General features: G+C 40.2%; 2 protein-coding genes across 6 annotated transcripts in view; one reads left to right on the top strand and one right to left on the bottom strand.

Moving 5' to 3' along the window:
• LOC131059747 (structural maintenance of chromosomes flexible hinge domain-containing protein GMI1) overlaps positions 1-26979 on the top strand; it is a 411868-nt gene that overhangs the window by 1014 nt on the left and 383875 nt on the right. For all 5 annotated transcript variants that reach the window (XR_009110235.2, XR_009110236.2, XM_057992783.2 and 2 more), the window contains 3 exons: positions 3273-3305; positions 3635-3721; positions 3854-3909. Coding sequence is in view for 3 of the 5 variants with exons in the window: in XM_057992783.2 (XP_057848766.2) it covers positions 3273-3305; positions 3635-3721; positions 3854-3909 (176 nt within the window). In the remaining 2 variants the exon portion in view is untranslated. The remainder of the gene's footprint in view (positions 1-3272; positions 3306-3634; positions 3722-3853; positions 3910-26979) is intronic.
• The window catches only part of LOC131059749 (uncharacterized), a 64058-nt gene that overhangs the window by 7648 nt on the left and 29431 nt on the right, over positions 1-26979 (bottom strand). The window lies entirely within an intron of this gene.

The following is a 26979-nucleotide window of genomic DNA, read 5'->3' as shown; positions in this document are numbered from 1 at the left end:
CTCGATATTGGTAAATGCTCGTGTTCTCTTACTTTTATCGTAAAAAAGAGCACACTTATTGGAGTTAAGTGTAAAACTAAAACCCTTTTTTGTCAGATTTTCTGGGGTCTGATAAATTGGCAACGCTGTCGCTTTCTTGTCTTTAATGTACCGGGACCTAAGTTACCCAAGCTATTAAGCTTGGAATAGTGACTATTATATTTCTTCTTTTTCCCTTAGACCTGGTACGTAATGCACTGGGAAGGACACTGAGAATCTTAGAGAAGTGCCTTTTATTGGATGCTTTACTTTTGGCTTTCTGAAATTTGAACGGAGAAGCACATTTGAAAGTATTTTTTCCCGTGTAAAATATTTACTGCACATTAATCTGAAAATTCTAGCTGATTACCGAATAGAAGATTTTTAGCAGGGCCAAAGATAGCCTAGCAGGCTCTACAATTTTTGCTTTGTTAAGTATTTATGAACCATATATGTTTTACAATAGTGACATAGCACTTTGATTGTGGGCCTGAACATTTGATATTGAATTTGCAGTGACTCTGCAAATTGGCAGTGGGCCTCAACATAAAGACACTCTTATGTAAAATATTCATACTTTGATCCTCCTTTAAGTTGGAATGATTTTGTCACGTACAGTGAGTTTTGCTTGCAGTGCCTTTGCAATTTTTGCTCCATTATATATGCAGTGAGGATCAGGTTGAAACGAGTTGATGCTTGCTTCTTTTTGTTAGTTTTGGCAATGTTTTGCTACAGGTTAGGCTACGTTTGGGCAATAGTGACTCAGCATTTGATATTGAATATGCAGTTTTGTTCTATGGTGCCTAACAGTGATTAGCATGATATACTCTCCTGACAGTATGTGGTATAGCCAGTGCAATATCTGTGTTCTGCAATCCTTTGGCTAGCTTTGTTAATTGTCTGGTCTTTTGTATTACTGATCTGATACAATATCCCTGATATTGTGAACTTGATCGATGTCTCTCATTGTGCCTCGGTACTTTCCTTCTTAGTAATAAATTATCAATTCAAAAAGGTTTTCGTTTTTTCCCTTGATGATAAATGCAACACAAACAGTGTTTATGATAGGTAGCCTTGAGAGGATGAAAAAACCTCTATGGTAGGGGCATTTGCTCTCTTACTAAACTGTGTTGCTCAAATAAACAATTACATGTCTGAAATTTCAGTATTGTTCATTCTCTTTCTCTATTTTTTTTTTCGCTTGTTTTTCACCTTATTGTTGCGACAACTATCTTAGTCGTCTTCCTCCCCTTTCACTTGGGCTGTCAATTCTATTTCTCTATTTTTGGCTTGTTCTTTACCTTCTTGTTGCTACAACTACCTTAGTTGTCTTTCTCCTCATTGACTTGGGATGTCAGTGTCCTCTATTGAGTGCTGGAGAAATCCAGATGAATGTTGTACCCATATGTTTTTGTTTTATATTTGTCAAGTTTAAAGCCATATGATTTTGTCTTGTATTGTGTGAAGTTTAGAGCTAATGCCTACTGTTTTCCCAAGTGCAAGTCATGATCCGGTTTTGTCTGCTTTGTTTGTCCTGTTGTCTTTGAGGCTCTTTTCTGAAGCTCTCAAGAGCATGGAATAGAGCTCTTCAAATTTATCAGTTTTGGTGGAGAAAGAAGGTTACCATTGAAGATTTTTCCTAGGTTTGAATACTAATCAAGCACTTGATATAGGAGTAAGGTATAGTGTTTTCAAAACCTCTGAAGATAATTCCTTATAAAGAATGTACTTGAGTGAAGTAAACGGAAAGATGATAATGAGGTGCACACCTTTGATAAGAAGACCTTAAAGATAATTTTTTCTCCGCTAAGTATAATATCAAGGTGCGCCATCTATCTTGGATATGAAAGGTATGAATTAAAACGCTTCAAAATTGTATTTCTTTCGAATGGATGAAACTGTAGCCTTTCAGCAGCAGGGAGTTCTGTTTTTGATGCAGCGATTGTGTAATAATTGCTAGGGCACTTATGTAACTATACTGTGCCAGTTTTTAAACTATACCTTGTGTGAATCTAGGGGTTTCGGAATTATTGCATGATCAAAACTTGAATGGCAATTCTCTAAAGGTGGGGGGGATGTCAAATTTTTCTCACAACGCATTTGTAGTGATAAAATTAAAACGTTAAAATTTACAAATACAATAAATTCAACATTTAATAATAAAGAAGGAAAATATATAAATCAATGTTTCAAAGCATGCGAGTTTTAGTTGGCCCAGAAGTTGTCTTCATCAGCTTGTATGTCTCGAGAAACAAGATCTTTTAGTGCTTGTTTATAGATTGAAATCTTGAATATGAGTTTTCCCCTCAACTCGTAAGGAAAAAACTTAGATGATAAGTTATAAACATTACAATAGAAGTGGTTTTGAACTTTCAACCAGACATGACAATTGCATCAACCAGGGCTTTCCAATAAGGGGATCTGAAACACAAATATATTTTTGAATAAAACATTACAACCCGAGCAAAAGACAGAAATTAAAAGCTGAAACTTTTTTTTTTGTTTTTTTACCTTATACATTGAATGGGATGCTGTATAAATACAAAAAAATCACTAGAATAAAAAAACAAATTGGTTAACATTGCAACCCCAGAATTTTTTTTTGAAAAATGCAAGCATAGAAGGTAACAAAAATGTCACAACTTAAAAAAGAAAAAAATGAAAATTTAAGCAAAAAATTCATATATTCAGAAAGAAAAATGATAAGGTTTTATCTTTCTTGTTTTTCAGTTATTGAATAGGAAATGTAGAAAACTGACAGTACATCTATAAAACTTAAAGAATAATGAACGGAGAAAAAATGATTTTTTTTATTGTACATTAATGTGTTCCTTGAACTTGAATTTGGAAATGTGCAACTCAAATATAACTCCCTATATAATCTCCATAGGATACATATTTCCATAGGATATTTTTCTCTTTAAGTTTCAGCTACTTTTATTGTTTTCGAAACTGTTTAAAGTAACATTTTTATCGGCACCATGGTTTTTAAACCCTTTGGAGAAGAGCCTCCAAGACGATTATATTGATCATATGCTCCAATGGAATTATGTGGATGCAAGTAGAAATGTTTGGCATGTATAGTTAGAGGGAAGTTAGTCATTTATATACCCTTTTGTATTGGGATATGTTCTTTGTTGTCTCTGATATACTACCTAGAACAAAGATTTAAATATTATCATAATATTTTAATAATATTTTCTATCTCACTTTGGTAGAATTTAATTTCTGAATGTTTATTTTCCCTTTTTCAGGATGGCAGCAGTAATCCTGTACATACCTACCAGGTTTTTTTCCCCTTTTCTTAATTGTGTTACAAATTGGAAGTGCGAGACTTGTGTAATATTTTTGACATTCTCTTGTAACATTACAGTGCTAAAAGGGTTGTTGGCAAAGGTGAAAACTAAGGGAAAGATATAAAAATTTCAACATTATTGAAATAAACGATTGAAATTGTATGGTTGGTAATTTTTTCCAACATATTTTGGGAGGAATCATTCACTGTCGAAGATATAAAAAATTGAACAATATTTAAATAAATGATTGAAACGTGTATGGTTGTAATTTTTTCCAACATATTTTGGGAGTAATCATTCACTGTCAATTTGCTTGGCAGAATATGTGGGACGTGACTCCAAAACCCCATCTTCTGGTTGCTTTGCCGCAGGAATACTCTACAGAAACAGCTTTAGCTGACCTAATAGTATGTCATGTTTAATGGCATATTGAACTTTTTATTTGCCTAAAAAATTACTAAGATAGTTTAAGCCCATCATTACATTAGTGATATCATTTGCATATTAAAGCGTATGACACTTTGGTTTTGTTTATTTAGGACAACTCTTTACAAGCTGTTTGGGCTAACTTATCTGGTGAAAGGCGTTTAATAAGGTAAATCAAGTTTGGCAAATAAATTCTTTCTAGGTCACTGCATTTTGTTCATGGTGAATATAATAATTTAGACATTTAAATGCCAATTTCTGGAGGTGCTGTGCATTAAGATAAATTTTTTCTTTGTGTGTTGGGATGGTATCTTCTATTTTTTAACTAACAAAAAATGATTGAGACATCAATGATTGTATATGCAATTATCTTAGAATACAAGCATTATATATTTAATTCCCTTTTAGTTTTAAGATTAAATAGAAGATAAAAATGGAGATATGATGTTCATAGAAATGAGAACATATTCATTATATTAGCTTTTGAAAGCTCTTGCTTTGTTTGATGCTTCTAGAAATCTCGCTCTTCTGGTTTATTTTAGGAAAGCAATTCGAAGTTTTAACTTAACAAAAATGAAGGATATAATCCCTTAAAAATATCATGTCTATGGGCCTTATTTAGTTGTGCATCAAATAGTCAACCTTATATATTTGTAATTATGGGCAGGTAGATACAATATATCTCATTGTTTCAAATTTATGTAGGTACAATGAGTTCTTTGCCACATATTCCCAGTTTTGGGAACATGAATAGAGTCATATCACATAGGCAGATCTTCAAGAACGTAATTTATTGCTATGATAGATAGATATCTGGCTAAATAAGTATATATTACAATAGTAAATTATAATGTCCCCAATATAATTAAATAGTTCAATTAAAATAATTTATTGTATGGCCCCTTAATAATATCTTTCGGGCCCTTTTTATTAATTAGTTAGTTTTAAACTTTTTGGTGTCGGCCTGTTTGTAACCCTTCGGGAAACTTTCCAAGCCCATTTACAAGGCTGAGTTTGGCATAGTTGTAGGTATGGTGAATTTTATATTTTCTTTGTATCTGCGAGTTCCAGTTGGAGTTTGGCATTGTTGCAATTTTGGAGGTGCAAGATCCTCCCTATTCTGTAATAGCAGTTTCGATGGTTAGCAGCCACCCTAGTCCGTCGTTGGAGATATCATTTCTAATATTTCACTTTGTACTTCATTGTCGGATCTATCTCTAACATGTGGAAATATAATTACAAATATCTAGTTCTTGGCCATTCAATGTTGTTGATGTATACTTTGTGTTGATAATTCATTCCTGTATCTGCAATAATCTTATCGACAGAGGAATTATCTACGATTGGATCTTTCAGTGGAAGTAACATTGTTGTACGGAGTGTTTGGAAGTGTGTGGCCTACTTTTCTATACAAGTGGAACTTTACGTCCGGAGCCAAAGGGTGCCGAGCAAAGTTCCCAGACTCGGACTTAGCAAGGCTGACTCGACTCGTGACTCGGCTATGACTCAGTAACGACTTGGCAATGACTTGGCAAAATAAAAAAACCCTTGAAATTAAGAGATTTTTAACAATTTAAAATTTGTTTCATGTACCCTTTATTGAATAAAGCCCAATTATAATGTGTGCTAGCTTGTTATGCCATGAAAGGCATGCTAGTAGAGTATCTACTTGTTTGTGGCTTTTGTTTAGTATTTTCTTTGGCCAAATTGAAATTTTGGGAGCACCAACATGAGACATCATGAACATCTTCACTTGGAAACTGTAAGGAATGCTCGTGTATGGTAGCATTAAATATTGTGCTTTTTGAACTTAGGTTTTACCTTGGGACTATAGTTGACCTTGGTCTTTCTTGGACCTCTTAGTTTTTAGGCTATATATATGTTGGATGGAAGGGGGAATTGTGAGGCCAGAAGGGTTTGAAAATATGCTCCTTAGAGACATGTCCCTTGCCAAAAATAACCTTGTGCCCCATGGGGGGATTTTTTGGGATGTGGGGACAGGTAGGAAATGTCCCCAACTCACCCCCTTTTTTCAAAATTTTAAGAAACATCCCTGTTGTGAGGTACTCACACATCACCCCATTGCAAATGAAGACCCCCACTTTTTGCTTTCTAGGGCTAGCTCTTTTAGTTTTGTTGTTGGTCGTTTTAGTGTCTTAGCCTTTGCATTGAAGGGATTGAGTTTCTCAAAGGTCATCAAATCAGGTGGATCTCCTCAAGGTGGAGTGAAGGAGATTAGGTCAGTTGAGTGATTAGGGGTTATTTAGATCATTCCTAGGGTTTTTGTGTACTATCTGGTCACGCTTCAAGTTGCTAAATCAAACCTTGGTTGAATTTATAGTGTCCTCCTAGGTCCCGTCCCTTACATCAAGGTCAGAGTGAACTCGCCTTAAAACTCTGGAATGTCATCCTGATCCTGAAATGGCTTGAAATTTGACTAAGTCTGGAAATTTGAACGATCCTCCAAAAACTAGATTTTGCATTATAACTCATGGAGGTCCAAAACCACTCTCAAACATCCTGACAATATATATGGAATATAACTTAAAGTATAAGTGCTTATACTTAAATGTTATATTCCATATATGAATCCTGACGGAGAGACTAACTTGTCAAAAAAGTCAAAACATTGACCTGTCCCGAGTCAGCAAAACTCGCCGAGCTTGGCTCGACTCGCCAACTTGCATGACTCGCCTGACTCGCGGCAAGTTTGGGAACTCTGGTGCCGAGTGCCGTTGATTGAGGGCCGAAGGTGTCGAAGGTACTTTGCCCTCGAGTGCTTCCCTTGGGTACTTCCCCGGTAATTTCCCTCGGGTATTTCCCTCAAGTACTTTGCCCTCAGGTACTGTGCTGTAAGATAGCGCCGGTACATCACAATGGTATGTGACGTGCGTTGGAAATTTGGGTACCGTGCGGTTGGGTACATTATAGTGGTATCAGAGCTGGTGATTCTGCCAGCACGTCAAGTAGTGGATACAGAATGAGCTCAAAGTATACACTAAAGGAGATACTGTTTTGTGGATAGAATGGGGGATCTTGATGTTGAAATCACGAGTTTGTTGAGGGAGCTAGTCAAGAGCCAAGCTGAGATCAACGAAGCTATGGTCAAAGGGGAACAACGACAAAAACTCATGGAAGGGACATTTCAAAAATTGGCAGAAAGTAGAACAAATGGAGAACACAATGGACATTGCAATAATTCTGTCATGGGAAGGTCTAACACATCGCTCATATTCTCAACCTTTGATGCTGACATTCCCCCGCAGAACAGAAGCTCCTCGTAGGGAACGAGAGCCCACTTTTCTAGAGATGTAGAGGCAACTGAGACAAGATTGGAGAGATGCAGATCTTGAGGGGGATATATCCTTCAAGGATTACGTAGACCTACGAATGAAATATTCAGATGGCAGGAGGTGTGGCTACTACAACGATGACATCAAATGGAAAATTGGCAAGATACATTTATCATCCTTCGATGGGATGGGATCAACGTTTGCGCAAGCATGGGTACATAAAATAGATACCTACTTTCGGCTCAACCTGATGCCTGAGGATGAGGCGATCAAGTTTGCAGCGCTTCACCTGGAGGGAGTTGCTCATGAATGGTGGCATCATGGGATGGTCACCCTTGGTCACAATCAAGTAACTTCATATTCTGATTTCACAGAGAGACTTATCGACCGTTTTGATGGAAACGATCCAGAGCTCAACTTCAAGGAGTTGGCTCAACTACAACAAACCAGACCAATGGATAGTTATATCACAAAGTTTCAGAGACTGTCAGTGTTGGTAACAGACATCTCAAAAAGGAGACTAGTTGTGTTGTTCATGGATGGGCTGATGGAACCCTTGAAGGGTTGGTTCAAGTGTTTGAACCCTAACATGCTCACCGAAGTGATTAAGAAGGCACGTGACATGGCTACCTCATCCTCTTCCAAGATTTACACACAGGCCAAACCACCTCTCGTACCAAAGCAGGACAGTAAACCATACCCAAAGAAGCCATCATTAGATGAGGCCACGAAGCAAGGGCTCAAGAGGAAAAAGCTTTGTTTCACATGCAAGGAGCCGTGGGAACCAGGTCACCGATGCTTTGGTAAGGGAAAGATCCACTACATTAAGGTGGAGTCTGACAACGAGGAGGAGAATGAAGAATCTGAGCGACAGGAGAAAGAAGCTAAAGAAGAAACGAACCAGGCGGAGAGAATTGCCACATTGGTACGGAGGGGAGGCGTCATTGCCGCTCTGACCAGAACTCTTGGGTGTAGTGTGTTTTAGGTTCACGGTACGCTCCAGGGCCAACGGGTCATAGTCATGTTGGACAGCGGGGCCACTCTCAACTCTATCAACTCATCACTCGTCACGAGGAGGGGTTTGTTTATGGAGGAGCATGAAGTGTTCGAAGTCAAGGTGGCTAGAGGAAATCTATTGTCATGTACTCATCTAGTTCCGCAACTCAGCATCACCATGGGGAACAACAGAGTGACATGATTTCTTCATGGTTGATTTGGATGATATAGTTGTCAACTTGGGCATTCAATGGATGGAGACCCTCGACCAGTTTACATAGAGCTTCAAGAGGATGGAATTCTCATTCGAAGTGGATGGCAAGGTGGTACTAAGAGGAATGTCCAAAGGCGGCGCGAGGGAAATTTTGACCAGATGGATGGAAGCAATTTTAAGACATGATGACATCGTCTGGGCGGCACACTGCTTGGTATTGACCAAAACATTGTGTGAGCAACATGCATACTACCATGATGGCGAGCTTTAGGCAATGTTGGGCAAGCACAGTTTAGTTTTTGCAGACATTCCACCTGGTATTCCCCACATCAAGGTTTTGAGCACACCATCGAGCTGGAGGAAGGAGCCAAACTTGTTATCACCACGCCCTATTGCCACCCTAAGAAGTTTAAAGATGAGATAGAGAGGACGATCCAGGAATTCCTCGACAAAGGTGTCACGGTTTTTGAGGAAATCCCACCCATTGATGATGAAGGAAAACTTATTTTGGAGCCCGCTGAGATCATCGACGTTAGAGAGAAAAAGCTGAGGTCATGCACCATCAAGGAGTACCTTGTCCGATGGAAGGACCTGCCAATTGAAGATGCCACATGGGAGAGTGAACATATCTTGGAACATCCGAGCCTACAATTGCTTGAGGGCAAGCAATTCTTGGGCCGAGAGGACTGTAATATGCCCGATATAATTAAATAGTTAAATTTAAATAAATTATCGTATGGCCTTGTACTTAATAATATCTTTCAGGCCCTTTTTATTAATTAGTTAGTTATAAACTCTTTGGTGTCGATCGGTTTGTAACCCTTCGGGAAACTGTCATGTCCCCTTTCTAGAGTGGACATCGGAGACGGAGGAGTTGGCCTATCATTGGAGTCTCATAGGCTAGCAGAGGTTGATTGGGACTCATTCAGTGCATATAGTGATTGGATTTTGGCTTTACAGGCAGTTTGGAGCCAGTTTGGAGCAGTTCCTAGATTTTAGGGGGTATCCCTAAATTTTAGGAGGTCGTGACAGTTGCCAGTCGTGAGGTTATTCATGACCTTTTAGATGGTTTCAGTTTCAAAGAGATTGGGCTTGTTTCCTAAATTTTAGGAACATCCCTAGATTTTAGGGATGAGACTACCAGTGAATCCTTGATTTCCGACTTCAGTCACAGACAGGTGACAGGATGATTTTAGGGTTTGTAATGTCAGTTGGGCATTTTGTGGCTATTTGGGTTATATTTTTAATATTTCCTAAGTTAGCGTTTAATAATTAAATAAGGCTAAGTTGTTAGCCATTTTGGAGTAATAAGGGGATTTTTGGTCTCATCTGGATGCGCATCCTATTGTGTGATAGCTCGTTGGAAAGATCTTGAAATTCTTTAAATCTTTCTCTTTGGTCTCAGGGCAATTCAGTGAGCGGATTTCTGTCTATGGGGAAAAAGGTCATTTTCTAGTAACATGACCACTTTAAAATAAGAAATTATAACATTTCCACTAGACCACGCCACTTGGAGACAATTAGGGTTCGATTTGCAATTGAGAGGGGTTATAAGGGGATAGGAGCTTCATTCTATGATTATCTTTTACACATTTTACATCTTGGATTTGAGATTTGGCTCTGGAAGAGCTTTTCAGCATCTGGGACGCCAACCCCAATGCCTTGCCTGTTTGGGACGTAGCCCCCAATACAGTGGTTTGGATTTGTTTGCAGCTATTAGCATCTTGGAGATTGTACGGCATTCTTTCTGGAGGTTCAGCAATTCTGATAGAGTTCAGCGTGGGCTTTGGGGTTTCTAACCAGTTGGGTGTACTTGGCAGCCGTACGGCTGTACCTGGCAGCCACTTTCCTTCCCACGTGCAGCACTTGGAGGGCTGGAATCTTGCCACAACTTCATTCCTAGTTATGTTACTCTTTCAGCATCCAGGTTGGAATAATTCCTGATTGTAATCTTCCTGAAATTATTGGAAATCTTCATCTGGTCAAATATTTGATTTTATATTCAGAAATCTGCCTTGAATCGAATTTGTTTTGGCTGTATATGAACTTCATTTTCAGTACTTTGTTCACGTACTTGTACTTCATTATTTACTTGTTGAAAAATCATCAAAATACAAAAAGAATTCAACCCTTCTGCAACTTCTGTCTATTTCTGAAAGAAAATATTAATAAGTAGGAAAAATCAATTTAAATAAATAAAAATTACAGCAGATTGGTAAAAGAGATCCATCAGGGATCTTTCAGAAACTTTCTGGAGCCCATTTATAAGGTCGAGTTTGGCATAGTTGTAGGTATGGTAAATTTTATATTTTCTTTGTATCTACAAATGCTAGTTGGAGTTTGGCACTATTGCAGTTTCGGAGGTGCAAGATCCTCCCTATTCTGTAATCGCAGTTTCGGTGGTTAGTAGCCACCCTAGTCTGCCGTTAAAGATATCATTTTTGATATTTCACTTTGTACTTCATTGGTGGATCTATCTCTACCTTGTGGAAATATAATTACAAATATCTAATTCTTGGCCATTCAATGTTGGTGGTGTCTACTCTGTTGATAATTCATTCTTGTATTTGCAATAATCTTATTGGAGGAATTATCTACGATTGGATCCTTCAGTGGAAGTAACATTGTCGTACAGATTGTTTGAAAGTGTGCGGCCTACTTTTCTTTACGAGTGGAACTTTACATTTGGAGTTGAAGGGTGTCGAGTGCCGTTGATTGAGGGCCGAAGGTGTTGAGATCTCTGAACATTACAAAAGGGTGAATGATGCTTTCACCATGTACATCACAAGACTGCTGTAGGGTGGGATCCACAAACGATTGTCCAAGGAGGCAATTACACTTATTGAGAAGTATGGGTCATGGTATATCCAGTTTCCTAGCTTCATATACCTAAGGATTCGGGAATTAGCATCACAACCATACAAGCTTCCTAGGTATCCGACAGACAAGATGGTTTTGGTTGAGGTAGTGAGACAACTTTTGGAGTTTGATCCTCTCCAAAAGGAAAATCACAGAAAAGGGATAACTCTTCCTTTTGCACTTGGAAAGACGATGGTGGTATGCCATATTGCGGCCGTAGGGAATTTAGTTTTTGAAGAATTGGAGTTCTATCGTCTTGGAACCTATAATAGTAGGGATCGATTTGATCCATTTCAGAGAATTATAACAATCAAAGGAGGAAGATTTACACATAGAATCGATATCAAGGACTATTGGGCTAATCTCATGGATGAGCTCGTGGTCAGAAGGAAGATATAGTCTCGTATGTCAGTGGACTTCATGAGGAAGTGTAATCTTTTCTCCATTCCAGATCAGGTTTAGGATGATGGTGAGCATGTCCATCCGCAATATGTAAATGAGAAAGACAAGCCTATCATGTTGCCCAGTTGGACGCAACTTGACTTGGTAGATTTGAATGTTTTGATGAGAGAAGTGAATGATCACTTGAGGGAATGGGTGGACAAGTATGTCAATGAGTTGAGAAAGTTGAAGGTCACCTTTACCTATGAGAAGATAGAAATGAGGAGTCCTCTCTCAATGACGATGAAAGGACAAACAACAATGTAAGGACACATAATGATGATGAGAGTCGGGCTCCCAAAAAGAAGGAAAGGCATATCGGGAGAATTGCAAGCAAAAGGCAAGGAGATTGTTAGCCATAATTCAAGGTAAAAGAAGCATAAGTCTAACACTCCTTAGTCTACCATGAGCTCCTCATCCATGAAGGAGAATGATATTCCAGACAGGATTTCGATACGAAAATCCTACCAGAAAACAATTAGGAGTTACATGCTATAGCGTAGTCGGCACAAAATGATGATGAAGAACAACCGAGATCTCCTACAATTCAGTTAGAGGTCAACTTGGGTAACCATGTGGTAGACTTAACTAAGGACAAGGATATGGGCGATGATGTGATTTCAGCCTTGAGAGGACTTGATTAGGACTTGAGCCTCGTGGATGGGATGGAAATTTTTACTATTCTCGATTGGTTGTTTTAGAACATGGAGAAGAAGATGATAGAGGCACAACCCGCAAAGGATATTTATGATTTCTGCCCCATGAAATTAAGGCATAAAAGCAAGTTGTCTAGATGAGAGGCGTTTTTCCACTAAGTTTTAAAGGCAAGGGTGAAGTTGGGAATGGGCCAAGATAGTTTAGAGTTTATGAATGCTATCTGCAAATCCATCTACACAAGATTGAACATTACAAAAGGGTGAATGATGCTTTCACCATGTACATCACAAGATTGCTACAGGGCAGGATCCACAAACGATTGTCCAAGGAGGCAATTACACTTATTCAGAAGTACGAGTCATGGTATATCCAATTTCCTAGCTTCATATACCTAAGGATTCAGGAATTTGCATCAGAATCATACAAGCTTCCTAGGTATTCGACAAACAAGATGGTTTTGGTTGAGGTAGTGAGACAACTTTTGGAGTTTGATTCTCTCCAAAAGGAAAATCACAGAACAGGGACAACTCTTCCAATTGCACTTGGAAAGACGATGGCTGTATGCCATATTGCAGTCGGAGGGAATTTAGTTATATTGAAGAATTGGAGTTCTATCGTCTTGGAACCTATAATAGTAGGGATCGATTTGATCCATTTCAGAGAATTATAACAATCAAAGGAGGACGATTTACACATAGAATCGATATCAAGGACTATTGGGCTAATCTCATGGATGAGCTCATGGTTAGAAGGAAGATATAGTCTCGTATGTCAGTGGACTTCATGAGGAAGTGTAATCTTTTCTCCATTCCAGATTAGGTTCAGGATGATGGTGAGCATGTTCATCCGCAATATGTAAATGAGAAAGACAAGCCCATCATGTTGCCCAGTTGGAAGAAACCTGACTTGGTCGACTTGAATGTTTTGATGAGAGAAGTGAATGATCACTTGAGGGAATGGGTGGACAAGTATGTCAATGAGTTAAGAAAGTTGAAGGTCACCTTTACCTATGAGAAGATGAGAAATGAGGAGTCCTCTCTCAATGAAGATGAAAGGACAAACAACAATGTAAGGACACATAATGATGAGGAGAGTTAGGCTCCCAAAAAGAAGGAAAGGCATGCCTAGAGAATCACAAGCAAAAGGCAAGGAGATTGTTAGCCATAATTCAAGGTAAAAGAAGCATAAGTCTAACACTCCTCAGTCTACCATGAGCTCCTCATCCATGAAGGAGAATGATTTGACAGAGAAGGACAATGAGTCCAGACAGGATTTCAATACGAAAATCCTACCAAAAAACAATTAGGAGTTACATGCTATAGCATAGTCGCCACGACATGATGATGATGAAGAACAACCGAGATCTCCTACAATTCAGTTAGAGGTCAACTTGGGTAACAATGTGGTAGACTTAACTAAGGACAAGGATATGGACGATGATGCTATTTCAGCCTTGAGAGGACTTGATCAAGACTTGAGCCTCGTGGATGGGATGGAAATTTCCACTATTCTCGATTAGTTGTTTCAGAGCATGGAAAAGAAGAAGATGATAGATGCACAACCCGCAAAGGATATTTATGATTTCTTTGCCATGATTGGCAAAGAAAAGGAATAGAAGAAAGCTAAGGTGCTCTCTAAGATTATTAGAGATGATGCAGGTGTGCGTATTGCACAAGTGGTTGTCCCGATGGGTGATGAGACCAGAGATGTTGTCACTCCTATGGATTATCAGGACACCACAATTGACTTTGGACCTACTAGAAAGAAGCAAGAGTTCCAGGAGTTAGATGATATGATCAAGGCAATTGAGGCACAGTTGAATCGGACTATTGAAAAGGAGATGCTTGAGAGTGAGAACAGGAGACTCAAGGAATATATTGAATTGATGAATTCCCAAAGGCATGAGGATCTAGCTTTTGTCTCACCTATTGCTATTGATCATGGATTCCCCTTTAATCATGAGACAACAAGGAATACACGAGGAGGTTGAAAAATGGATTGAAGATGTTTCGAAGCAAGCGGATGATTTCCTAGCTCAGTTCGTCCAAGCATTTGATTAAGACATCGATCCTCATATTCAAGATGCAATACTTGGAAGGAGTTTGGGATGATTTCCAACTAGTGCAGGAGAAGACTATTCCTCTCCTTAGGGTGTTGAAGTGAATCCTTATGCCTACATTGATCCAGGAGGGAGTTATTCAGGTAGGAGATGTTTATGATTTCCAGGGATGGTATTGTTCTTTGGCCATGCTGTAGTATTCCCACAATTTTTATTTTATTTTTCAAAGCAAGATCACAATCACACCAATCACCTGTTAGGGTTAGAACCATAGTTGAAAATCTCGGACTCGCCTCGGACTCGGCAAACCAAAAATTTGGACTCGGACTCGGACTTGTGAAAGACTCGTGAAAGACTCGGCAAAAAGAAAAACCATAGTTTTACAAAATAACATAAAGAAATTAATGCATTTAGAGAGCATAAGAGCCATAATTGAAACATTACACATGTCACATACTCATAGTTTCAAACTTTCAACTCTAAAATGTATATTACCAAGATTTCTTCAATCCTAATTATGCTGTTATATGGAGCCTAATCAGACTCGGAGGTTAAATTTTTCCTACTTCCATTGGCGCAATTTCCCCCTACATTTTTCGACGAGGGTTTGGGGGCAGCGCCCCCAAGTTATTTTCATCAGGTGTTATTTTTCTTTTATTTTTCACTCCCTTAGTTATGCCAAATGAAGGCAATTTTTTTTTTTAAAAACTCAATTTTAAAGCTTGCATGACTTTTTTTCTGGGTCGCGCAAGGCCATCTGAAAGACTCGCGAGTCCATGCAAAAGACTTGCGCGAGTCCTTGCAAAAGACTTGCGAGTCTTTCAGATGAACTTGCCAGGACTTGCCCGCCTCGTGAGTCCTTGGCGAGTCGACTCGTGGCTCCCATGGACTGACGAGTCCGTGGCGAGTCCATGAGTTTTAAAACTATGGTTAGAACAATGTAATCCAAACAATTGAAAGGGACCCTACACCTTTTGATCACCGAGAGCCCAAACTGGGTGGGTGAGAGCATACGGTAGCAGGGGATCGTTAGCCACAAACTGCTGAAACTTTAAGAAACGAGACTCAGACTCGGTGCAGACTCGGGAAGGCTGACTCGACTCGGGACTTTGCAAAAAATCAATAGGACTTGGCAAAACTCGGCAAAACTCGGCAAAAAAACCAATTTCTAGTGATTTTTGCCTAGAGCGAGTCCTAGAGAGTCACGAGTCCCTGAGAGTCGGCTAGGGTCACTCGGCTCGGGATTCGCTAGGATTCAATGAGTCCAGGAACTATGGAGCCTGAAAGTAATGATTACAATAATGGGCGGCAAGCCAACCCCTTCCGCTTATCCATTGGGTAAACAAGATACTTGGTGCTAAACTAGCCAAGGCGACAAGAGCACACTCAACACGAATCACAATAAAGCTCAACTCGACTACTTATGCAGCGGGAGGATCCTTACAAACATAATATCACTCAACCACTAACTCAATGGGAGGGCAGAGAAACAAACTGAATTATATAACAAGTAGGCGGCTAGGCCAGCCTCTTCCACTTATGCAGTGGGCAAGCAACACTCCAAAAATGGTTAGTAGTACTTACTACTTAACCTTACAATATAGAAAGGAAAGATTAGAGATGATATCCAATGCAGATTACAGCAATAAACAACTATCAAAATAAATCAAATCAAACCACTATTGCTGAACCAAAAAACTGAGGTCAAAACATGCATGACTAGCCTCGACTGGCAACACCAAAATGATCATAACTCACTCAAACGAAGTCGGAAACACACCAAATCAAATGTGAACGAAAGATATAACCTGGACGATGATACAAGAACACAAAACCTGCAATCCAATTGCCTCAAAATAGCAACATGCATCCCAATGCACCTTTGGGATGGTACGACCCAGCTAGATGGTACGATTTGCAACTAAAATCCAATTCTCCAAACCAGCAGCTATAAAATTGCAAACTATATCGCCTCATTGCCACAATTTGATAGAGCAAATACCCAAAATGAAAGATTCACTTGGCCAAGAGGTACGAGTGAAATATGGTTTCAGCAACTCCGTGAACAGCATCAAGAAAACACTCCAAACCCACACAAAAACACTCCACAATCTGCAAAACACTCTCTAACAGCACTAGAAATACAATAACACAACTAGGTACCATTTCCCAAGTACAAAACTGATACGTAGCTAGGAAGGCACGCTTTGAAGCTCAGATTTCAATCACCAAACCTGCAGTATAACGGTGTAAAATTCTCAAGATGATCCAAATGAGAGCCCAAGGCTCTTATTTATAACACTTTACCTCTCCAAATTCAAATTCAACTTCACCCAAATTTGTGATGTCCCCGATATAATTAAATAATAAATCTAATTATTTTGTTGTAAGGCCCCAAATTTAATAACAAATCTTTCGGGCCCTTTTATTTAATTAGATTGGGCAAGTTTTGGTTGGTCGTGTCGGCCCATATATGGTCGTGTTAGTCATTGTTGTAGGTATGCGAATTTTTATATTTTTCTGTCTTGTGCGAATTCCTGTTGGAGTTCTGGTTACCGCCATTTTGGAGGTGAAAGACCCTCCCTATTTGGTTTGTTCAGTTTCTGTGGGATTTCCCCCTCACCCTATTCTGTTTATTTGTACTCATTCCGAATTTGGCAAATCTTGAATCTCATCATTGTGTATCTCTCCAGTTGCATATCTGTTAATACATACTCAAGAAATTCCAAATATTCAAAATTTATTGTTTGTAGAAGGTCAACCTTTCATCACTGGAGTACCTCATATTGCCACCGTACATCATACCTCCACCGTACACCCCCTTACCTCACCGTACCTCTCATCCCATCGTACATCAGTCCAACCCACATTCTCGTGCGACCTCTCCACCGTACGGCCCTTCACCTCCACATTACCGTACAACCCCCCTTCACCATACGATCGCTCAATCCTCTCCACCGTACGACCCTTCACCGCTACCCACCGTACGACCCTCTCCACCATACGACCTTCCACTGCCACCCACCGTACAGCCCTCTACACCGTACGGTCACTTTGTCCTCACACCACCACCGTACAACCTCTTTACCGTACGGCAGCCCCCGCACTTCACTCCGTATGACCTTGCTGGTGCACCACCGTACGACCAATCGTTGAACAGTCTGGGAACATTATAGTGGTATCAGAGCTTGTGATCTTGCCAGCCTGTCGTGTCGTGGATGCAAGTGTACACCAGGAGGAGGTAACTTTCAGCCGATCAAATGGGGGAACCACAGGACCCTACAAGAGAAGTCATGGCACTATTAAGGGAGCTAACCAAAAGCCAAGCTTAGCTCAACGACACCCTAACTAGAGGAGAGCAGCAACAACAAATCATGGAGGAAACCTTACGACAATTGGCCTTGGGAAAAAAGAATGGAGAACAGAATGGACAGGGCGATGATTCGGTCACGGGAAGGTCAAACGTCCAACGCTCACATTCACGGCTGCTGATGCCGACTTTTCCTCAAAAATCAGAAGCACCATGGGGGGAGAAAGAACCCACCTTTCAGAAGATGCAAGCATAGCCGAGTCAAGGCGGCAGGAATTCGGGGCCATTATGGACACTATAATAATGACATCAAGCGGAAGGTCGGTAAGATCAACCTATCATCCTTTGATTAGGCCGGAGCGACCTCGGCACTTGCCTGGGTTCAAAAAGCAGATACTTACTTCCAACTCAACCCGATGCTTGAAGATGAAGCTATCAAGTTTGCAGCACTCCACCTGGAAGGGGTAGCGCATGAATGGTGGCATCATGGAATGATCACTCTTGGCCATGACCAGATAACTTCCTATGTCGAATTTAGAGAGAAGCTCATAGATCGATTTGACGGGAAGGATCCAGAACTCAATTCAAGGAGTTGGCGCAACTAAAGCATTCGGGATTTGTGGATAGTTACATCACAGAATTCCAGAGATTGTCCATGTTGGTGACTGACATCTCAGAGCTGAGATTGGTGGTCTTGTTCATAGACGGATTGATGGAACCACTGAAAGGTTGAGTGAAAGGGTTCAACCCCAACATGCTCACGGAAGCAATAAAAAAGGCCTCTAACATGGCAACATCTTCCTTTTCCAGAAGTTTTGGACATATCAAACCACCTTTCGCTCCGAGGGAAAAGGATAATAAAGCCTATCCGAAGGGGTCATCGCTAGATGAAGCCGCAAGACAGGAACTCAGAAGGAAGAAGCTGTGTTTCACCTGCAAAGAACCATGGGAACCAGGACACCGATGTTTGGGCAAAGGAAAGATTCACTATATTGAAGTGATGTCCAATGGAGAAGAGGAGCATGAAGAAAGCGAAACCCCAAGGGAAGAATCGGCCGAAGAAACCAGCTTGGCGTAGAGAATCTCCACATTGGTTTGGAGGGGGGGCGTCATTGCCACACTGGCGGGTACCCCAAGGTGCAGTGTATTTAGAGTACGCGGTACACTCCAAGGGCAACGAGTTCTTGTTATGCTCGACAGTGGAGCCTCGCTCAACTTCATAAACTTGTCACTCATCAACCGTAGGGGCTTGTGTACGAAGGAACATGAAGGGTTCGATGTCAAGGTGGCAGGAGGCAATCTCCTATCATGTACTCACCTGGTTCTGCAACTGAGTATCACCGTGGGAAATTATACGGTGACCGATGATTTCTTTGTTGTGGATCTGGATGACATGGATGTCATATTGGGCATTCAATGGATGGAGACCGTCGACTAGTACACATAGAGCTTCAAAAGGATGGAGTTCTCATTCGAGGTGGATGGCAGGGAGTTCTTAGGGGAATGTCGAATGGCGGCCCGAGGGAGATTTCCGCCAAAAGGATGGGAAGCCATCTTCAGACATGATGAAGTAGTTTGGGCAACACATTGCTTGATCTCAACAAAACCTGTGAAAGGACAACCGACGTACTATCAGGATTGGGAACTTCAGTCGGTTTTGGATGGGCATAGTTTGGTCTTCGCTGATATTCCACCTGGTATACCCCCACACCGAGGGTTTGAGCACACCATTGAGTTGGAGGAGGGAGAAAAACCCGTTATCACCACACCCTATCGCTACCCGAAGAAGTTCAAAGATGAGATAGAGAAAATAATCTAGGAACTCCTCGACAAGGGATGGATCTGGCCCAGTTCTAGCCCCTTTGCGTCCTCGGTGGTACTGGTGAAGAAGGACGGGACTCTCAGAATGTGTGTCGATTATCGTGCACTAAACAAGAAGACTATCAACAATAGGTACCCCATTCCCAGGAGCAATGAGCTATTGGACGAACTACATGGCGCAATCTATTTCTGCAAGATTGATCTCTTTTCTGGCTACCATCAGATCCGAATGAGGGAGCAAGATGTGGAAAAGATGGCCTTTCGTTGCCATTACGGACACTATGAGTTCTTGGTCATGACGTTTGGATTAACCAATGCTCAGGCCACTTTTCAGTCCTGCATGAACCACATCTTCAACAAGCAACTGCGTAAGTTCCTATTGGTATTCTTTGATGACATACTCATCTACAACAAGACCTGGAAGGAACATATGGGGCATTTGGATGAAGTATTGGGGATTATGGAATCATAATCACTGTATGCCAAAAGGTCCAAATGTGAATTTGGAATGACCGAGGTCCTGTACTTGGGACACGTCATCAGCGCCCAGGGGATACAAGTTATGAGTACGTGTCCGGTTCTGGCACTATCAGACTTCACTCACCCTTTCATCCTCGAGTGTGATGCCTCGGGTGAAGGCATTGGAGCGGTGTTGATGCAAGACCGTCACCCCATTGCGTTCGAGAGCCGGAAGCTCTCGGGAGTTGAGTGGTTATATTCCATCTACGACAAGGAGATGCTCGCCATTATAGACGCATTGACAAAGTTTCGGCAATACCTCGTCGGAGCAAAGTTTGTTGTGCGAATGGACCACAACAGCTTGTAATACTTCTTGGAGCAAAGGGATTTGAATGAACGACAACAGAAATGGGTGAGCAAAGTCCAGGCATTTGATTTCAACATTGAATATGTGAAGGGAAAAAATAACGTGGTCGTTGATGCTTTGTCAAGAAGGCCTGCCATATGTTCTTTATCTCAGATTTCGGTGGACTGGAAGGAATACTTGTTGGTTGAATACTCTAAAAACACTTTTGCCTGCGAACTGATGGATGGTCAAGTGCAGGATGACCAATACAAGGTGGTTGATGACATCATTTATTACTAGGATAGAATTTATCTGGTACCCGAATCCAAGATGAAGGAAAAGTTTCTGAAGTAATTGCACGACTCTCCCTTGGCTGGACACCCGGGATACTTGAAAACCTATAGACATGTTGGTTGAAAATTTTGTACACTCGTGAAAGCAAACAAAATTGTGGCTTCAACCACAGTGTGTGAGTATGAAACTCTCCTAATTAAGGGAAGGCTCCACCTATCTATGTAAAACTGAAATAAAAACAAGATGGGACAACAGTCTTCCTTCTTTCTTCAAGGAAGCCTATATCCTTTTCTCTCCTTAGAAAAGTGATAGCAAGAAAATGTATATAATGGTAACAACTTCAAATGAAAACGAGAGAAAGGAAATGAAGTTTACTGAAAGCTCAAAGACTCCCGTGGCTTCCTTAGGGACGGGACAGCAATATCAAGCTCAAAGACTTGACTATTGGAAGTCCTATCTACCCTTTGCTATACTAAATTTTACAATGAATAAAAGACAACAGCTCAAAGACTGGAATAATCTATTCTTTCAACACAAAGACAAGAACTAATGCAAGCTCAAAGACTTAATGCTATTTCTTATCAAACAATAATTTTTCCTCAAGAATAGACGCAAGCTCAAAGACTTGTTGCTCCTTCTACAGATTTTCCTATTTTAATTAATCTTCTCTACTTGCATCTCAAAGACTTCAAATTAGATTAGACTAAGATCCTTTAGAAACACTTTGCATGGAAGAAATAAAAAGATTCAAACTCAAACATGTAGCTCAAAGACTCGAAACTTGAGTAATCCTTTTTTATTATTCTTCAAAACTTTCAATTAACATACATAAGCTCAAAGACTTCTTGCTGTAAATTTGGCTGAGTTTTTGCTTGCTTTCCAAAAGATAAAAATTACAATAGACCCCTCAAGTATTTATAGAAGAGGAGCCTTGAGAAAAAGGTGGGAGGATCCTAACTAACTTGAGAGATTCTCTCAATCACCAAGACTTATTCAATAACTAACTAAGACTTATTCCAACTACAGTCCTAATTGGACACAACTTGTAGTTGCCTTATATGTAATTACAAAAGTGCAAGTAATGTGTATCTTGCATTTACAAAATTATTTTTTTAACATGTGACTTGTCAAAACAAAATTACAAATGCATAACTAAAACTATTCCATGTGTCTAAAGACACGACTCTAACTGCATCATCCTTTGTCTGTGATGATCTTCATGTCGTTTCAGGATGCTAGAACTTGAAGTATTTTGGATTTGTAAAGACATCTTGAACCGGAACGGGAACTTGCATCCTTATCTTCTTGCTTGGGGTAGTACTGGCTTTTCAAGAGGGAAAGGGCTGCCTTCATCTTTTTATGTCGTGACCATCTTTGTCTTGAAAGCATTCTATGCTCGCAATCATGAATTGTTGTTGTATCTCTTTTTTGTATTGTCCTCCATTCTTGAGATTTGCTTGCAAAATAAGGCCCATGCCTTAATCCATTGATTTGGTAGATCGTGTGTGCAAACCGGACTGACAAGGGAAGGGATAAATTGATGCAAAAAATGGGCTCACAAGTGGATTTCGGGTTTTGGAAGCTGCGTTACATGTGTGGGATAAACAAGAGCATTAACTTGCAATTGTGGGGAACAAACATGCAACTTCATATGTGTAATGGGTAACTACAAGTTTGCACTTGTAATTGGACCTTTAGAACTCATTTTCAAGTGTTTTTTGAGTGCATTTTGGACTAATTTCGGGTTTTGGATGGCTGATCGCAAGTAGACTTTTAATGGGGAAAATGAATGAAGGTGTGAAATGAGTGGATGAAATGTGGTATGAACGGATGATGGAAATGAATATGAAAAGATTTTGGGAAGATCATCTTCAAGAAAATGGGAAGAACTTTCAACAAAAGATGGTTAAATCTTTTATTTGTAATGGAAGAACAATTATTTTCATCCAACTTGTAATCCAGATTTAAAATCCCGAGTACAAGTAAAGAGGGAAAATGGGGAAGAACAATGCAATTATAAAATTGCTTATCAAGGGGGTAAATCTCTCTCACAAAACCGATTTTTGGGGAAGAACCAACATATTTACAAATTAGAAAAATGAAACAAGAAGAAAAGAAATCTTACCTTGCTCCAATCTGAAAATGCTTCTTCAACAAGATGATTAATCTTTGAAAGAAGGAAGGAGAACTCTTAAAAAGAAATTAACCGCATTCCAAAACCCTAGCCACGTTTTTGAAAAAATGCCCAAAACTGAAAAATGTGGTGTCAAATGCATGGAAAATGGCATGGAAAGTGGCCAAGACTCTTTCTAACCTCAACGCCTTAGCATACCAAGCCAAAACGATTCATAAGATTGCTGATTCGTGGCATCTTTAATGAAGAAAAATGTGGTTTTTTTGCAAAAACGTGTTTGCTGTTATAAACCTAAAAACCAGCAATCTTAACCTCCATGTGGCGTGAAAGGTGTCTACCAATGCATAAAATAGGGAGGAATCCAAAACGCCTTCTATCTCCCAAAAAATCTCCACAAAAATTTGCCTAAAATCCTCAAAAAAGACGTTTTTCCTCGTAATTTGGGTTTTTTGGAACCAATAACAAGTTTTAATTTGCATGAACCAATGAAAATTGGGGTTTTTGGAGGAAATAACAAGTTTAAAATTTCACTTTTTTAACATGTTAGGCAAAATTGGGATTTTTTGACCAAATAGCAAGTTTAAAATGTCAAAAATGCACTTTATGAGCAAAATCGGGTTTTGTCGAGCAAAGTGCAAGTCTTAAATTGTCACTTTTTCATCAAGAAGGCAAAATCGGGTTTTAAAAATGCAATTACAAGTTTAAAATCCTCAAAAATGCACTTTATGAACAAAATCGGGTTTTAGAAAAGAAATTACAAGTAAAATTACTTGTAATAGGGAAATAGAATTCCCTTTACAAGTGATTTCACTTAAAACATGTAAAGGGGTTTTAAAATCCCATTTACAAGTTTTATTTTAACATTATAAAAACAACTTTAAGTTATAAAGACATGTAAAGGGGTTTTAAAATCCCATTTACAAGTTTTTAAACACTTAAAGTGAAGCTACTGGTAATGGGGGTTTTAAAACCCCCATTACAAGTTTTATAAAAACTTTCAATTGGAGAAAAATTCCCCTACAAGCCTAAAAGCTTCAAGGGGGGTTTGGAAAACAAATTACAAGTTATTGGCAATCATCGAAAAATTCCCCTACATTGAAGCAAAAACATAGCAAATGGACTCGAAACGTGACGAAATTCGAAACATAGCTGGATCAACGATTGATTCAGCCCAAGGATGGGGCCAATTTATGCCTCGGGAAGCGTGCCAAAGAGTAAAATTTTTCATTTTTTAACAAAAAGTTCTTGTAATGGTCCTTCATTTGTGAAATAAAAAATGAGGACAACAAGACAGATCCGTGAGAGGTTTTCTTTGAAGGAGCTTAAGGACGACGTCCTACAGTATGTGCGGGAATGCTACACCTGTCAGTAGAACAAATCTGAGCATAACCTACCCGCCAGACTGTTGCAACCACTGCCAATTCTCGACCAGATATGGGATAGCATCTCGATGGATTTTATTATGGGACTCCCCAGAGTGCAAGGAAAGGATTGCATTTTTGTCATAGTTGATCGATTGACCAAGTATGCACATTTTTTTGCCATCCCCATAGGATATCGAGCAGTTCAAGTAGTCGAGTTCTTCTTCCGTGAGGTGTTCCGTCTACATGGTTTACCGCGAAACATAGTCAGTGACAGGGATAGCCGTTTTCTGAGTAGCTTATGGATGGAGTTATTTTGGTTGGCCGGAATTGAGTTGTCGCCCAGCACGAGCTACCATCCGCAGACAGACGGACAGATCGAGATTGTGAACAAATGGCTGGAGGGTTATCTCAAGAACTACGTCTCAGCACAACAGAAGGCATGGGTTCGCTGGTTACATTTGGGTGAACATTGTTACAACATCACTTATCACATGTCGATAGGCATGCCACCTTTCAAAGCACTGTACGCTTATGAACCGTCTTCATTTGTTGACCTAGAATTGGGAGACAGTCGGGCAACGATGGCCAAAGATTGGCTTCAGGAGAGTTTAGACATCCTGACGTCTCTCAAAGACAACCTACAAAGGTCTCAGAACCAGCAAAAGATGTATGCTGGCCGACATCGGATTGAGCGAAATTTTGAGGTTGGTGATCTGGTTTACCTCCGACTTCAACTGCACAAACAATCCTCCTTGAAGACAAATGGTAAGGAGAAGTTGAAGCCGCGTTTTTATGGACCCTACAGGGTGGTTCGGAGAGTGGGTGAAGTTGCCTACGAATTGGAGCTTCCTGAGGGAAGTCGGATTCACAATGTTTTTCACGTATTAAGTCTGAAGAAGGCCGTTGGGTAGCGCGTCACAGTGTCCAGGGACATGCCACCCATCGACGAAGAAGGGAAACTAATTCTGGAGCCGACGGAGATCGTCGATGTTAGAGAAAAAAGGTTGAGAACATGCACAGTTAAAGAGTTCCTTGTACGCTGGAAGAATCTACCCATCGAGGATGCAACCCGGGAAGGCGAGCAAATTCTTGAACATCCAAGTCTGCAATTGCTTGAGGGCAAGCAATTTTTGGCCCGGGAGGACTGTGATGTCCCCGATATAATTAAATAATAAATCTAATTATTTTGTTGTAAGGCCCCAAATTTAATAACAAATCTTTCGGGCCCTTTTATTTAATTAGATTGGGCAAGTTTTGCTTGGTCATGTCGGCCCGTTTGTAACCCTTCGGGAAGTTTCCCGGAGCCCATATATATGGCCGTGTTAGTCATTGTTGTAGGTATGCGAATTTTGATATTTTTCCTGTCTTGTGCGAATTCCTGTTGGAGTTCTGGTTACCGCCATTTCGGAGGTGAAAGACCCTCCCTATTTGGTTTGTGCAGTTTCGGTGGGATTCCCCCCTCATCCTATTCTGTTTATTTGTACTCATTCCGGATTTGGCAAATCTTGAATCTCATCATTGTGTATCTTTCCAGTTGCATAACTGTTAATACATACTCAAGAAATTCCAAATATTCAGAATTTATTGTTTGCAGAAGGTCAACCTTTCATCACTGGAGTACCTCATATTGCCACCGTACATCATACCTCCACCCTACACCCCCTTACCTCACCGTACCTCTCATCCCATCATACATCACTCTAACCCACATTCCTGTGCGGCCTCTCTAGCATACGACCCTTCACCTCCACATTACCGTACAACCCCCTTCACCGTACGGCCGCTCAATCCTCTCCAACGTACGGCCCTTAACCGCCACCCACCGTACGACCCTCTCCACCGTACGGCCTTTCACTGCCACCCATCGTACGACCCTCTACACCGTACGGTCACTCTGTCCTCACACCACCATCGTACGACCTCTTTACCGTACGACAGCCCCTGCACTTCACTCCGTACGACCTTGCTGGTGCACCATTGTACGGCCAGTTGTTGAACAGTCTGGGAACATTACAAGATTACCCGCAAAATCAAATTGCATTTCACTCTATCATGCCTCATGTATTTGGCGTGCCCTTCCTAGGCAAGAAGTTCGGTATTTTCCTTGGTGAAGAACTTGCAACATAAAATGAAGTTAGCACATGAAGTATGCCTCCTTTTAATGCCACTGACTTAGGAAAATTACAACATAGATGGCAGATAAATATTTTCTCTTAAGTTGCCCATAATATAAATAATCAGTAATAAAAACAATTAAATATTAAACCTTAGGATAAGGTAATAATATTTAATTAAATAACTTATAACTGCAATACTGATCAATACCAAAAACAAGGATGAAGCTGTGCGATGAAGATCATTGAATTGTGCTGGATCAGGGCCCTGTCCGAGACTGCTAAAAATAGAAAAACTCAATACCGCCACTTACTAAAAATAGTAAGTCATAAAATACTGCTCCGAAAAGTGTGATCTTTGCACCTAGAGAAAGAGCTTGGAAAGCTCAGAAGAACTGCATCATCCAAACAACCAAACCCTAACTTACTAAAAATAGTAAGTTCACACTTCACCACAGAGTCAATTGCATGTTATGCGACCCTAGAGTTCATGGAAGACCTAGAAGGAAACCATAGACAAAACTAAAAATTCCCTCCTAATAAACCCTAAAAAGCTCGTGTAAAACTCCACAAAAGTTGGAAACCCTAATTCTCCTTTCCAAATAGCCTACGGGTCTCCAGAATAGGCCTATGGACCATTGAATGCACATCATTGAGAAGGGGACATTACACATGCAGAAGTCCGCTTATGACCATGCAAGACAGGATCACACAACGATGGAAGAATCGATCCAAGAGATATAATTCAAGATCTTTACATCCATCGAAGAATTATTGGGACTAGATGTCCATGCTCCAACAGTTTGAACTTGGAAGAATTGAAAGAAAAGATGAAGTTTATCTACTTCTATTAGTTAGAATCTTTGAAGAAGAATTGA

Source organism: Cryptomeria japonica, chromosome 3 (genome assembly GCF_030272615.1).
Source record: "Cryptomeria japonica chromosome 3, Sugi_1.0, whole genome shotgun sequence".
Taxonomy (NCBI): Eukaryota; Viridiplantae; Streptophyta; class Pinopsida; order Cupressales; family Cupressaceae; genus Cryptomeria; species Cryptomeria japonica.
The sequence above is the reverse complement of the archived record's forward strand: the minus strand, read 5'-3'. Positions and strand labels throughout refer to the sequence as shown.